The following is a 16,769-nucleotide window of genomic DNA, read 5'->3' as shown; positions in this document are numbered from 1 at the left end:
AGGATGCATTTAATACAAATGGGTCCTGGATCAAGGGTTGTATTAAAATAGAAATCGCTGACAGGTTGAGAACGTAAAAAACTGAAATTTGCAAATTTTGGTGAATCATTTTAAATTAGTTTGTATTTCTTAATTTCAGAGCCGCCGGGACTACTTTGTATTTGTTGAAGGTGTCTGCAAAATAAATTTGATCACATTGAAACCATATGAATAATATTAATTAGTTAATGTCGATGTGTATTGTAGTGTCAGTTTGTTTGTGATGAAAAATTGCTATTTGAGTTAAATTTTGTCTAAACAAGGCAATGTTTTCCTGCTGTCGTAGAAACCGTAGAATTTTGCAGTATAAATTGTCGGACCGGCGATCTAGGGCCTTACCGGCTGATTGAAAAACGCTCCACACACATCTGCGATCTAGTTTGCCACGATGTTTCGGGAAATTGTTTTTTGTGTTTTGGTGTTCTGCGGCGTTCAGATATCTGGTATGTTAAAAGATTCATTTATTTTTATATGACTTATACTACCTTGATGAACGAGTGTTTTCGTTCAGAAGTCGGGTTGAAAATTTAACTTAAGCAATTAAAATAATATGATATGTGAAAGTGACATTCTTTAGCCAGCAAACAGCAAAAGTTGTTTTTATTTTATTCAAGGTATATGAATTTCAATGGCTTTTGGTTAACTAAGGTTCAATTTTGCAAGGGCTATTTTACATAGAGCGATAAGGTCTAAAATGGTCAATGTAAACCATTGATACCGAGGACCTTACAATAATTAAGTGGCATTAAATTAATATTTTAATTAAGTTTGTTAAACTATGAAATGTTCCGATTCTTTTTAGAATGCGTTTAAAGAATGGTACATTATGCTCGTTTTTCTTAGATAATCCATAAAGTTTTGAAAACAAACATTTGGAACACGCATGTTTATTGTCATTATGTTACATTTGAACTAAAATAACGTGGAATGATTGCAAAATAGCACGGCGGCAGCAAGGGTACAGTGGCTACCCGGCGGACGCCTTGGGGTTCTTTATTAGCCGTAGGGCGCATCGGGAGGGAGGTTTTAGTGCGAAAAGTCCGATGTGAGAACATTTCTAATTGACCTTAAGCTAGCATACACTTTGAAGACAGTAGTGTACCGTCACAGAACGGTCCCAACAAGATTCAGGCGGATGCCGTACGATTTCGGGGCTGAATTTTGGGAATTTGGGGCCCTTTGAATCGTTCAAGTACCTAGCCATGTCATTGCGAGTTATTCGCGAGCCCCGTACGATATTAAAAAAATATAAAGTGTATTTGACGGCTATTGCGCGTCCCAGTACCCTGAGGCAGCCGCATAAAATCACGCAGTACCATTTATCTTACTTACGGACTCCTCGCGATTCAATTCGCAAAATAAATGATAAGGCATAACGCGGGTCCTGCTTCACACGTTTTCCAAAGACCACTGACACCACGATTTGCCGAATTCTTAGAAATCAGCCCTATGTAGAATAACAATGAGTCAGGTGGATAGCTGATTGTAGCATACGTCAATATTTATTCCATGTAAAGATTAATTTAACCTTTATAATAAAGCCGGAATTATATCGAATAACTTCGTAAATGGACAGAAATGTGTTGTTGTAATTACATTGGCCGGATCAACACTATGGGTATATAAAAAGCGAAGCAAAACTACTGAAAAGCGACGACAACACGACTATTATTATTAACGTTCTGGTACGTCGGTATTATGCACAAACGATTATTTGTATGATATAGATTGAACATAAACCACCGAAATAACTAGACTATGCACATAAACATTTGTAAATAATTTTATTATAAAAAAGGAATTTAAATATTAAAATAGAAACATAATCGAAATATTCTGGGGCGTGCGTACACTCTTACTGATGCTTTTAATTGAAAATTAAAAATATTCAAAATATTAATCTTGGGTAAATGCAAGCTCTTTTTTGCTTGCGGGAAACAGAACACTCATTGAAAAATGATTCCATCAGATTGATAAAATAAAAGATATAAATGGATATATTGCCATTGAAATACATTTCACTACTAAAATCAACTGCACATAATATTACCTTTACAATATAATTTTAGGCAATCTTAGTGATCTGGAAAAGAACAGCGGCCATTTGAAAATTAAGGAAATCTTAAGGGGATCATTTTTAATGTTTCTCAGTTATTTGACCAAACTAAAATCACTTTTGCCTGCACTACCATATTCGCTATTCCGTTTTCATTACCTACCAGAGGTGGCCAAGACAAAACAGAAATTGTTTGTTGTTATAACCCATTTTCGCAGGCAAACACGCTGCCCTTTTTCAACAGATCTTACCAGACGGCTGGTTCCTACCCACACTGTACCTCATCCCTCAATATAAAAAATGACTGTTTTTAATAAAGCCCGAATTGTTTTGGTTGGAAAATTACATATCATATTGATACATAGAACTATTACAAGTGACTAGTGATATAAATATTTACATCTAATCTTTTTATTTGTTTTAGTAACTTTAGACTAAACTAACAGATGTCCTGTGTCACCTCAATGATTGTAAGACTGCTAGAACACTTAGCTGTTTATGTTTATTCATTATTCGATTATTTCGAAACAAAATGCACATGATTAAGTTGTGTGCGGTAGCTTCTAACTCTTGTATACAAACCCCGAAGAAAACTAAATAGGAAACAAAATCAGACGTAAACATTGTTTTAGATATATCAGTCGCTTTTTTAGAATACTTTCCAAGGAATTCCGCCAGCAGTATTTATAACAATGTTAGTCCTACAATTTTATAATTATGACGAATATTAACTGAAAATTCCGAATAAAATCAGAAGGTTAATATGACATTATAGTCCAGAGGGGGCACGTTAACCTCAAATCAAGACCCTTATTTAAATTTAAAGTGTTTTTTTTTTCGCTTATATGGCCACATTTCTCACGGGAATAAATTTGCTCACGTCATATAAACGGGGTCTTAACATTCACACATAATATAACACAAAATTACAAAGTTTCTTTCGTGCTTAGCATTTCAAACAATAAACATGAAGACATTAGTCAAAATTTTCCACTTATCATTGATAAATTATCACGTATGCGTATAAACATGGCGATCGAGGTTTATAGGGTTTATAAAAAGAAAGATAACTGTTTGAATGTATGAACTTAAATGAAATAACATTCGAGTCGTTTATGGCAAAATTAAGAATAAACTTTATACTTTGTTTCTTATGAAATATCTCAAATATTCAAATATATACATTGGTATTAATACACATGTTTGATTCGATATATTTTTCAAAGCCATTGATAAACAAATTTAAATTAAACTCTCATTAAGTTAATTGAAATATGCAAATCGGCGAAACTGAACAAATGGTATCTTACACAATGTAAAATGTGGAATTTGTTAATATGACAGGGTTATTTACAGTTCTGAATTGGATGCTTTATATACAAAGATGGATAATTTCTGACTCTAAAAAGATAAAGCTTTTAACATAAAGGGTCGTCGACAAAACTATCTTGGTACGTACAAACAAGCAAATGCGATACCAACTATTTATTTTACAAAAGAGATATATAGGAACTGTCATGAGTCGTCATATAGTACACAATTGTATTCAACGAGTTCAGGAAATTTGTTAGTAAGCGAGCATATTGATAAAATAGTTTATATAGTTCACAATTGTATTCAACGAGTTCAGGAAATTTGTTAGTAAGCGAGCATTTTGATATGCTTACTAAAATATTTCTTGAACGAGTTGAATACGATTGTGTACCTCGTAAATATATGATGAAACGAGTATCAGATTTTTAAGTAAATAAAGTGGGCTGCAACATAACACTTCGCTAAATAAAAAAGTATGAAATTACGTTATTAATAACTTTAAATAATTGTTTAAAATGGATATGCTTTACAGTTTCCATTTGTCACGTACATCCAATTATCGTGTCACCTATTTTTCCCTAATAACCACTTTGCTCAATCCTGCAAGAGGATAGAACATTTTTATTTGATGCACCTGTTGCTACACCTTTTTAAATCAAAACTTGACAGTCAAAAATAAAACTGAGGCGGTAATGTATATAGTGTTTTTCGGACTATCCCACTTGTAAATTATATCGGATCATAACATATTTTCGAAGATTGTGATCGAAATGTATGTAGTTTGTATGAGAAAGTGAGATTATAACATCTTTTTTAATTTCTGATGGATGTGTGATCTGCCTGTGTCGAGGGTCTCACGTTTAGTGTCTGTTAGCCTTAGTCTTATGTCTTTCAAATGTGGTCTTCATTTAATATTTGACAACTGATCGTATATCTTTTGTGTTCAATTTGTTCGTAAAGCCTCATATCAGTGAACTAGAACATAATAATTTTACCGGTTAAAAGATTTAAACTATTTGCATCAGTGCAATGGAAAGTAAATTGCAAAATTGACACACAACCTGTTTCCATTATACTTAATACGAATTGTATAGAAAAAGAATGTTACATCTTTTTTAAGGTTGAGTTGCAATCTATACAGAACAAGTACGCGGCGCTCACATTTACCTTGCTGGTTTTTGTCCCATGTTTTATTCTGTGTTTGCTTAGGTGTGTTCACACAGAGCACGGCCTGTTCAACGCGTCGTTATCAAATAAAAGTCGTTACAATTCAAAATGCACCGTGTCATTATATACTTCCTTTTCTGTTTTGACAAAAGGTTATAAAATAATGACAAGTTGTGTTTGTATTGCATTTGTCATTGCACTTGTCATTGCATTTGTCATTTAAATCCCCGGAAGTCTGTCTGCAAAGAAAATTGGTCGAGGAACAGGGATGAAATAAAATACATTTCCATTCACTTTCTTTTTAAAGAAAATAACAGCATGAGCATGAGAATGTAAAAATTCAAACATTTCATCTTCAAAACGCATACAGTAAATTGTTTAACATTCATCAGTTTTTGTGAATTTCAGAGCCGCCAGGGTCTACTTTGTATCTATTTATGATTGATAAAATATGAATAAACATTTTGGGAAATTGTTTTCTGTGCTTTGGTGTTATGCGACGTTCAGCGATCTGTTATGTTGAAAGATTCATTACGGTGACTGTTATCTTACTTTAAATAATTTGAACATAAATAAATACAAAACAGGGAGTTGGAACGCCTCTGACTTAGTGATATCTTAAAGTCAGCAGCGAATAAATCATAGATGAATTATATCTTCTTTAATAAAAGAGTGACTTTGTTCAGAATTGGGGTTGAACACAAACAAAAACAATCATAAAATATGAAACTGACATGCTATTACAAGCATATAGCACAAGAACTTCTTTGAATTTTAATCGAGCATCTTTTTCGAATGCTATTTTTATACGGAGCGATAAGGTCTAAAAGGATTTTTATAGATACCCATCAGCGAAATTAACTTGTATTTTATAAATGAATTATTTAAAATTGCTTAACTCCGAATGCTTTGATACTATTAAGAATTCGTTTAGAGAATGTCCAGTATGCATTGTTTAGTTTTTAATAATCCATAAATTTACAAAACAAACATTCTGAAAACGCATGTTTTTGTAATGACGTTACATTTGAACTTAAGAGAACAGTTACATATCCTTAGACCATTAGTTGGTTGCCAGTATGTTACAAGTTAAGTGAAAGTTTGCAAAATACCACGGCGGCAGCGAGGGTACCGTGGCTATCTGGCGTGATTCATTGGGTTCTTATTAAGCCGTTAAGCGCATCGGGAGTGCCCAGTTAAAAGATTCCGATGTGAGAAAAATTCTAACATACCGTAAGCGTGTAATCATACACGTTAAAGACAACATTGCACCGGTCCAGTACGGCCCCAACAGAATTCGGGCGGATGCCGTATGATTTTGATTTTATGATTTTAGAACTGACTGTTCTGAGTTTCAGGCTCTTCAAATCGTTTAAGTATTCTACAATCCAATATACACGTGTGATTCAATACCTTATCTGTCCCTCACGAGCCCCGTGCGATATTCAAAACTCGTATGTGTATCTGACGGCTCCCGGTCGTCTCCAGTTCTAGTACCATGCAACGTCCGCATGAAATCCTAGGGCACCCTTGTATCTTACTAACGGGCCACTTGCGATTGAATTTGCGAAGAAAATGATAGGGCACAAGGCGGGTACTAATTCACACGGTTGCCGAAGATCACGGACATACCTTATCCAAATCGGCAAGAATAACAAATCGTTCAGATCAGTTGGATAGATAATTGTAGCATTAGTCATTCTTTATTCCATGTAAAGATTATTTTTACCTTAATAATAAAACACGAATTAATTCGAATAACGTTTTAAACGGACAGAAATGCATTGTTGTGAATAATTTGACCGGATAAACACTTTTAGAATATAAAAACAACAACAACTGAAAGGCGACGACAACACAAACTATCATTATTAACGTTCAGGAAAGTCAGTATTATCGCACAAAGGTTGTTTTTTTATATTGAATAAACATAAACCACCGAAATAACAACATTATATACATGAACATTTGTTATATAATTGTAGAATAGAAAAGGGAATTTTAGAATTGAAATTGAAACAGAATCGAAATGTTCTGGAGCGTGCATACACTTAACATTGACGTTTGAAATTGAAAAATAACCAAAATAATTATATAAAATATCAATCTAAAGTAATTGCAAGATGTTATTTGCTTGCGTGAAATAGAGCGTTCATTGATGAAATTCAACCAGATCGCAATAATGTAAGACATAAACGTATATATTGTAACTAAAAAATATTTCACTACTGAAATACACCTGTACATAATATAATTTTACAACGTAATTTAAGGCAATCTCAGCAGTAGTGGAAAATGGCCGCGCCGATTTGAAAATTTAGGAAACAAAGGATAGTCGAAGAGTGAAAGTGGAATATCATTTTAATGTTTTTCCGTTATTTTGAACAAACTAAAATCAGTTGTTGCTGCATTACTAGAGTCGTCACTCCATTTTCATGACACGCGGCGCTTTGTCATCAGATCTTACCAGACGACTTCTCCTACACACACTGTACCCCTTCCCACATTATGTCAGCATTCCTCGTACATGCTGTGTGTTTTTGCATTGCGTACGTTTAACCCACACGATTTAAATACTGTTGGGACTAGTGCTGTGCGCATCCGATCCGTGGTGGAACAATATAAAAAAGACCGGTGGCTGTTTCTACACACTACAAAATTGCATTGAATCAAACGATTAAAAACGAATTATAACATTTAGAAAATCTCAAATATGTCCTGTGTCACCTCAATCAGTAATTGTAAGGCTATTAGATCGCATAACAGTTTAGCCGTTCATGTCTATTCACTGTTAAATATTTGAAACAAAATGCATATGAAAAAATATGGGTGGCGGCTTTCAACTTTTGTATACCAACTACGAAATTGACCAAATAGCTAAACGCGATGAAAGGAAATCAGATGTAAACATTTCGTTTAGATATACCAGTTGCTTTTTTAAAAAAAAAATTGCCATGGATTTTCGACAACATCTTAAATAAATAAATAATTGTGTATATATAACAAAGTTCGTCCAGTTTTATAATACTGCCGAATAATTTCTGAAAACTGCGGCTTTAATCAAAACATCACCGGAGGCAATTCAGGTTTATATGACATGTCCCACGGAGGCGCATTAGCCCCAACTCAAGGCCCGTTTGGCAAAAATACACCAGGGAGTTTTTGCGTTTATATGCACATATTTTCCGTGGGGTAAATTTGCTCACGTCATATAAACGGGGTCTAAGCATTTACACAGAACAGAACATATTTTTTTTGCATATTTTATCATTCTGGGACTTTCAGTTAAGGTACAGTCGAATCTCGCCATGTCGACGTCGGATAAGTCGACTTTCCGGTTATGTCGACTTTTTCATCCGGTCCCAAATTTATTCCTTCTTATTCTATATTAAATAAATCTGTTTGTGTCGATTTTTTTATCTCGACTTTTTCACTATGTCGACCTCGTTTTTCAGTCCCAATGGTCGAATTTCACAGATTTCCAATGTTCTTTATGTCGAACTGTAGATCGAGACGTAGGTGTGAAAATATTCTAGCGGTTTGCGACATGTCGCAAAATACCGTGCATGTCAATATAACAAACTGTCATAATTGGGGGATACAAAAATGTAATTGGTAAGTGCGAATAATTAAAGTTGTTTGTTAATGTAATTAATTAAAGAGATATTTATTGCTCAAGCTCTTTGGTAATGTATAAAACATGAACATTTTATTGATTATCAAATGTAAGGTCCACTGCTCTGGTCGACCAATTCAGAGAAAGACCCCGTATACAATCTGACAATGTACAAATGTATGCAATTGTGGTTTTATATGTGTTTTGTATGATCCATAAACGTAAAAGAAATAAATTTGACACAAATATTTTTTTTTTTTTTTCATTTTATTTTTCAATAATAAGTTTGCTGTTTTCACGACGAAAATATTTAACAAGACCGTTCAATTGTGGATGTAAACATGTACAATCAAACTCAAACGTGTTGGGATTGGTGATATTTTTTTGTAATTCGGATGAGTCGACTTTTCGTTATCTCGACTTTTCACTAGGTCCCGAAAAAGTCGACATAACGAGGTTCCACTGTAATTGAAATATGAAAAGCGTCGATCGCAGTCCTTCGGTAAGCGCCGATGATTGGAAAGTATCCCAACCATATATTTTAATAATAAACTAGTAAACTCCTTGATTTAAACATATAGAATTAAAGTCTTATCTTTATTAAAGCATATCTGTAATATTTCAATCATCGAGGCATTTAAACATAATTTATTCAATAATAAATAATTCAATATTATAAGTTAATAACATATATACCGATAATTGCATATGATACCCTTACATATACACTCATTTGTGTGCTTTACGCTGTTGCGATGCATATTGCAAATGTATTAACGGTTGTTGTTGTTATTTTGCTGATAACTATGAAATGTGCAATTTGATAATAACAGGTTGAAGAAAAATCATTAACAGTTTTTGATTAGATGCTTTATTCAAAGTCATCAATATAAGGATGAATATGGTTTGTGTTATGAGTTTAATTTCAGTCTACAAATAATTTAAACATAAAAGATCGTTGACAATAACATACTGACATGCAAATACAATACAAAATTATATTTATTTTTTAATGAAGATATGTAGGATCTGTCATGAGTCCCCATTCAACGAGTTCATTGAAATTTGTTAGTAGGCGAGCATTTGGAGGTTTTATGAGTATATTTCCTGGATGAGTTAAAACTATTGTGAAATACGGCGTTAAATGATGAAACGAATGTCGTACAATTGTTATCACTGGCCCCTTTGTGATAATAAATAACAAACAATTACGTACATGTTTAACCTGCGCTAATAATGACCTGACAAAATCAATTTCCGAGCCACATGCATTGCCTAAAAATAGTACCCGGTAGTACTTATCCGGAAAGAATCCGTGAAACAGGCGACGTCACACCTGGTAAGATGCGTTTCATGAAACGTTTTCTTCTTATGATTTAATGAAAAATAACCATTTAATTCAAATATATTTTAGCACCAAGACAACAGGAGACGTAAACGTATGACTTGCTGGAATTTATGCAATAATTGGGTGCACTACACATGAAGTTTATTTTATAAGTTTCGTGTAAATTAAAATAAATACACAATTGTAGCATTTTAACGTGTTTGAAATGACATTCAAGTTACCCGTCAATATGATTAAAATGATGTCACTCAGTTTACGTCAAGACATCGTGGCCGGCAACATAACAATTCGCGTAATAAAAAAATGAAACAATGTTAATAATAACTTTAATTAACTGTATAAAACGGAAACATTCTACAGGTTTAATTTGTCACGTATATTCAACTATCGTGCCACCTATTTTCTATAATTACTTATCATTTTGCCTGATCCTGCGAGAGTTAGCAAAATTTTTATTTGACTCACCTGCTGCTACAGTTTTTAACTGAAAACTAAATGTTAAAAAAACTTGTGCAGCTATGTTTATAGCTTTTTACCATTAAACAATGTTTTTCGCACTTATAAAGGATATTGGTCCACAAAATATTTTCCAAGATTGTGATCGAAATATATGTAGCTTTTTACGAAAGCCTTGTCTGGTGCATGTATGTTCTGCCTGTATTGTTTTGGTTGTCAGCCTTAGTTTTGTGCTTTTAAAGGGTCCGATAACTGACCTATGGTTTCCATTTTATATTTTTATAGCAATACATCAGTGAAATATTACTTGAAAATTGCAGCATATTAACGTTTCAGATATTTTATTTTATCAGTGACAAGGAATGTGAAAGTTCAGACTTGACACACAAAATGCTTTCACTCAAGTCTTGTTTTATATAAAAGAGAATACTGAAGTAAGAAACGTACACCTGTTTTGATATTACGTTCTTGATGTTCATTGGTGTAGCAAACCCATATGGTTTTCAAGCATTTATTATAGAATTTTACTTTATTAATAAGATAATCATTTCAGCATGAGTAACATATATACTTGGCTGTGTTTAACCCTCTGTTTTATTCTGTGTCTGCTCAGGTGATTTCGAAAAACCAAGGGCGCTGGTCATAGCCCGTTAAGCGCGTCGTTATAAATTAAATTGTCTTTAAAGTTGAACATGCATCGTACTAACGTAAAACTCGGTTCATATTTGGTAAAAGGTGAAGTGAATAAATGAAAAGTTGCATTTGTATTCGTCATTAAAATCCCCGGGAGACAGTCTGCAAATCAATAATGGGTCCTGCAATAAAGATATATTTAAATGTTTTAGAATTTACTTTGCAAATAATTTTAAAAGGACGAAAATGAAAATATTTAAAGATTTCACTTTCAAAAGCAGACTGTGCAGTGTTTAACTTCGTACTTTTGTTGGTATTTTCATATTACAGATCTGCAAGGGCCTACTTGGTATTAATTGATGGCGCATGCAAAAACAGTTGTAGCCAATTGATCATCCATTGAACAAAAATAACTCATGATTAAAGTCAATGTGTCCTCAGGTGTCAGTTTGTTTGCAATCGAAAAATACAACTCATATTAAATCTGTCTAAATAAGGTAATGTTGTCTTGCTGCCGTAGAAACCCTAGCATTCTGCAGTATAAATTGTCAGGTCGGGGCTGTAGCGCCTTACCGGCTGATTGAAAAACGTTCCATACAAAACTGCGATCTATTATGGCATGATGTTTGTGGAAATTGCTTTCTGTGTTAAGATGTTCTGTGGCGTTCGTTATTGGTATCGTATTGTAAATACTATTATCAAAATGAGAACAAAAAGGATGTTGAAAGACTCTAAGATTAATATTTACTTTATTGAACAAATGATTTTCTGAAATCAGGTTGAAGTTTACACGAACGAATAAAGTTACATAATATATGAAATTGACAATATATTACCAGCATACGATACATGTTGTGTTTTACTTAACTACATTTTATAACTTTCAATCGCTTTTGTTTTACTACGCTTTTTACACGGAGCGATATGGTCTAAAATGTTTATACATCCAATGTAGACCTTAGATACCATTGACTGAAAGCAAAATTTAGCTGCCTCTAACTAGTCCATTCATTCAAAATTGGTTGATATATATATATGATAACTTTCCTCGACACTACACTGTCTGTATGATTAGTACTTAAGGACAAATATTCACATAATGATTTTACTTTATACATATTAAACTATTATCATTGGGAATCGCGAAATCAGACAATCACTTCAACTGTACTTAAACATGGCGCGTTGTCTCCGTACCAAGCGGCTTTTTATTCACTCTCAATAACGTGGCGCTTTTAATACGTGACTTATTCCTCCCTCCTCGAACTGGCATCTCGGACTCGGATCTGTCGTCTCATAAGAAGAAAATACCGATTTTTCTGCATCTTTCTTTCAAATTAAACTTAATAAGAACCATTGTTTTTGACATTTATTTAACCTTTTCGGTAAATTAAAACAATTATATTAATTGTCGCCAATCTAATTTGGGAGTAATGGTGCATCTTTAAGCAAAGTAAAATAAGTTTCATGTACATTCATTCACGAACAGGTTTTTGTTTAAAATTAAAAGAAGGTACCTTTAAAACAACTGTTAAGAGTATCCTTACAACAGATAAACCGATTTAAAACAACGCACACAATTTCATTTGATGTGAATCACTGATTTGATTGCTGGTTGGGTGTTTAAGATAAACTTTTTTAACTTTTAAAAGCGTAAGTTTAGTAAAGTGGTAAGGTGCCGAAGATGCGTAGGTACGTTTACCGTCAGAGGGATTTTCTAATGGCCCTTCAAAACGGGAACTATTATTTGTTTACACCAAAGAAAAAGAATTAGGTGATAATTATCTTGGTAGAGCTATCTATATAATCATGATTATACAAATTAGTATTTACTAACAAGATGTAAATTGACCTATTCCAAACACTCCGGTTCACAGATAACATCGCCCTTGTGTTGTAAAGTCGCCCATCATGTAGTCCAATCGTCCACAACGAAGTCATTTATTTTATGGTTCTTCAGGATCCTTGAAAAAGTTAATTGTGATTCTTAAAAATAGCATTTTGCCCAATCAGGTACTAAAATTCGTCCGCTGTGATGAATAATTCATTTTTATCATTAAACTCAAATATAGCTTGTAAATGACTGCATTCTAAGGCAGAAAATACGATCCGTATTAAGGACTTTGGCATTAACAAAATTGGTAGTTTGCTTATACAGAGGTCATTATTATACATATCCCAGAGTCATAGATTGGGATATTCGCTAGTATCACCCTACTACTTTTATTTAAAAAACACACATACGATGTTTATTTGAGGTCTTTCCTGTATTTCCTCTGTTCTTTTCGCCAGAGGCAGCGGTAACTGGTTGGACAGCTCCGGGAGTTATCGCTACCACAGATGGGAGTTTTACGATTCTAGCCGAGAACGCAATAGCAGAAGGTAGCGCTGTTGGGACATCCCTCTTTACAGCCACAGCAACTGCTGACAACGCCGTTGGCCCCTATATTCTTGTTGATGATGCGGGTGGTAAAGGAACGATAGATGGAGGCACTGGCGTAGTGTCCTTGGCAACCGGCCAGACGCTGGATTTTGAAACTGCTCCAACTCTTATTTTCGGAGTTAAGTATGTATGCATATTATTAGTTCATTTACTTCTCAAATTTAAACATTTAGAGATTATTATGATACTGTTTTAATGAGAAGTGTTCGGACAATTGTTAGGTTGGGTCATCATTAATAAGGTAACGGTATCCATGAATGACTGCATTGCTGAACATTCACAAGCGGTAATCCCAACATTTATTAATACAGACATTTCAAAATATATGTTATCTGTATATGTTCAATAAACTTTATTATCAATCGATTTGTGTTTGAAACGAATGATGTGTTTAAATTATACATGATATTAATTTGCAATAGTTAAAGGTTATTAGACTGGACTGCATGTTTTTAAAAAAAATATAAAAACTCGGATGCTTTCGATATTTTTAAAGTCACCTTATTGCATAACTATTCCTAGTTTGTATTAACCTGGCAACTATTCGAAAAACATATCATAATTAATCGCACTCAATGTCTTTAATTTAGGATGACGATTAGTTGTTTATTCCTTTCAGGGCTACTGATGGTACAGACAACGGTGTTGGAACAGCCACCATTACCCTTACAATTTCCGACGTCAACGAAGCACCAGCATACGTAGAAGCACAATTCACTGCTTGTGTTGAGGACAACTCTGGTGCTGGTAAATAGTAATCTGAGTGAAACAATTTATATTTTGCGTGAGTTGTCGTGGGTTGTTTCTTTAAAGGGCTAAACGTTAAATGCTAATCGTTCCATTCATATCATCCCGCTGTACATACCATGTGGCAATGACATCATATAAACAACATCTGGACCATAAATATCATATTTATAATATATATTTGGTCGCATTTTCAATAATGATTAACAATTGATTTCTTTTTTGAACTCATGATGAAGTCGTATCCTAGCAACAAGCAAATTGTTTAGGTATCAAACGACATTAATTGTTTTCCACGTTTAACCACAACACACGTTAACGATTCCCTTTACGTACAAAATCTAAATTCGATAGTGATTAAACAAGTTCAACACTGCATGTTTTCAAACATACTTCTAAAATTCGACCCCTGGTATTTGTAATCCTCATTGGTTTCAATATAAGATACATAATTTACAGCTTTCCCCTAAACTGATTTCGTTATCATCGGATCACACTGGAGCATTCAATTTAACAGTCAAGACATCATAATTATTATATCGATTGATTAAACAATTGAAACATTTTATAGACTTAAACAATATATAACATTCTTTGAATTCATTCATTGTTTACATGTATAACATATTGATCATGCACCATTTCAGACACGCTGGTAGGCACATACACAGCCACAGATCCGGACGCAGGCGATTCCATCACATACTCCATTGCCAGTAAGATGAATTTTCAAAATATTTTAAAGCTGCTGTTCGTCATTTTGTTTCAATATTATGCTTTTACCTGGAACAATATTATGTATTGTACTACATGAAGTTGATTTTACAATCAAATTGATAAACATTGTAGCCTTCGGACTGAATAGATGTTCGAAAAAGCTTAAAAAAATAAAATTACAATGTAACATCTTCAAGCAAGTGATGTTGTAACGAATGAGCGGCCGCATTTTAATTAGCTTAAATCGCTAATATAATCTCACGGCTTTATGTAAAGATATAAACGCATAATAACATGTGCTTATTTTTAGCTGGAGACACCAATTCTGAGTTCGCGTACGGGACTGATGGTCAACTGAAAGTGGCGCCAAGCAAGACGCTTGACAAAAGTGCAACGCCAACCTACACGTTGGTGCTACATGCCACGGATGACGACGCCGCACCCCTTATCGGAACAGCAACGGTGACATTGAGCGTCGAGTCAACATGCAGCGGCGCGGAAGCCATCGGTGCCATGTTTGCGTCTGTGCTTCTGTCTGCGATTTTTTCTTGTCTGATCTAAATTGAAGAGTTTGAAAATTACCTTTCAGAGAAAGTTTTCAACAAGGCTGTGATTTGAGATTTAAAGACAAATATCGTGTGAAGAACTAGAAATTATTTAAAATTATGAAAAAAACAACACAAAAACACACACAAATATTTCTTAAACAATTCGATTGTGATTTTTTTTAGCTATATCACCATATTTTCTAACTGCAATTGGAAATATTTTAATTTTGTATATTATTTGAGAACCCCTTTACAACTACCATGGGTTATGGCAAGCCATATTTTCCAATGATAGTTCGCTGAACTGACGACCCGATTCTAAAATTAGCGAGGTTGCGAAACGCTACATGTACATGCACATGATGGCTTCTCTTCAAATGCTATACTTTCTAGTTATGGGCACAATTTGTAAATCATAAACTTGTAGCCGATATGAATCTTACTCACACTGGTTTGAGAAATTAAGCCAAACTCAATATACCCACGGTTACACTGGTACAAAATTGAATCCAATCACAAGGACGCGCAAGCGATGCCTTTGAGCCTACACGTACAAACAACTTTTGACACCAACTGCAACCTTTAGTGCAACTACACGCAGTGTTTCGCAAACGAGTTGTAATCTCTGTTTTATCTGAAGTGATTTGCTGTATACCTTCAATTCATGCTTTTATTATTATACCTTGATATATATTTGTGATCTTTGTACAATGACAGTTTTGTTTCTTACGCATACGGTAATTGTATTTTGTTAAAAAATGTCAACTGTTTAAACTATTATAAGATCATACGATTCAGAGTTGTAAACATGTTTTTCATAAAACGTAGTTGCTTAATTAGCCACCATCCAATATATGTGATATAAAAAAAGACAAACAATTTGAATTTAATCGTTCAGCTTTGTACAACCGATTATGAGTTATATTACCCATATTTCTTTTAAAGTGTGTAGTGTGTATACTAATTGCGGATGCCAGTCAGATTTACGGAGATTGTCTCGATTTGAAAACATTCAAATTACTTTTTCGAACTACATTATGATTTTTCATGAAATAGCCTAGGTAAATCCAACATGAATTACTGGCACAGTAACGACACTTGGATTTCTTAGAGCAGTACTTTAACATTTTGGTCACTCTCGAGACAATTTCTTTACTGACAAGCTACCGATTGTGTGATAAAAATAAATGATATGAAACGCCATTGAACTTTGTTTTTAAAAATCTCATCTTTTTGTTCATCCATAGAAACAACGGGTATATTCCGACAGGAATACAGTGCAAATAATGGGTATATATAAATATTGGCCATTTTCAGCTTTCAATAAGTCTGTCATTGTGTCATGTACACTCAATGATGAACGTAAATGAAATTTCATTGAACAAAATTTTATTAGCATACATTAAACTTCAAGATACAACGAACATGTATCCAAAAATAATAAAAAAGCACATACAAAAAAACTAGAACTCTCTCGACACCTAACAGCGTGCATTTCCACGACTCTGTCGGCTGCTCGTAATTGACGTTGTGGGCTTTGCGAGCTGCATAATTGACACTACAATCCACTGCGATTGATGTTCAGTTGTTTACCATAAAAATATTATTACTAAGGGACAATTCGTCATATTGTTATACTGTTGTTAACATCATTACTATTCATAATTCCAAATTAAAGATATCCA

At 33.8% G+C, this 16,769-nt stretch overlaps 1 protein-coding gene across 1 annotated transcript; it reads left to right on the top strand.

Annotated features, from left to right (window-relative positions):
• Nucleotides 1-326: 326 nt before the first annotated feature.
• Nucleotides 327-15,883, top strand: LOC128240597 (protocadherin Fat 4-like). The gene is made up of 5 exons (XM_052957294.1): nt 327-482; nt 12,922-13,195; nt 13,692-13,819; nt 14,467-14,535; nt 14,847-15,883. The coding sequence occupies exons 1-5, from the start codon at nt 428-430 to the stop codon at nt 15,095-15,097; spliced, it is 777 nt and encodes a 258-aa protein (XP_052813254.1). The 5' UTR covers nt 327-427; the 3' UTR covers nt 15,098-15,883.
• The last annotated feature ends 886 nt before the right edge of the window (nt 15,884-16,769 follow it).

Source organism: Mya arenaria, chromosome 7 (assembly GCF_026914265.1).
Source record: "Mya arenaria isolate MELC-2E11 chromosome 7, ASM2691426v1".
In the NCBI taxonomy this organism is placed as follows: domain Eukaryota; kingdom Metazoa; phylum Mollusca; class Bivalvia; order Myida; family Myidae; genus Mya; species Mya arenaria.
The sequence above is the reverse complement of the archived record's forward strand: the minus strand, read 5'-3'. Positions and strand labels throughout refer to the sequence as shown.

Excerpts from the sequence above, each read along its gene's own strand:
- LOC128240597 (XM_052957294.1), top strand. The coding sequence starts at position 428 with ATGTTTCGGGAAATTGTTTTTTGTGTTTTGGTGTTCTGCGGCGTTCAG. Across the intron at positions 13,196-13,691 it reads ACTCTTATTTTCGGAGTTAA|GGCTACTGATGGTACAGACA; the intron begins GTATGTATGCAT and ends TATTCCTTTCAG. Across the intron at positions 13,820-14,466 it reads TGAGGACAACTCTGGTGCTG|ACACGCTGGTAGGCACATAC; the intron begins GTAAATAGTAAT and ends GCACCATTTCAG.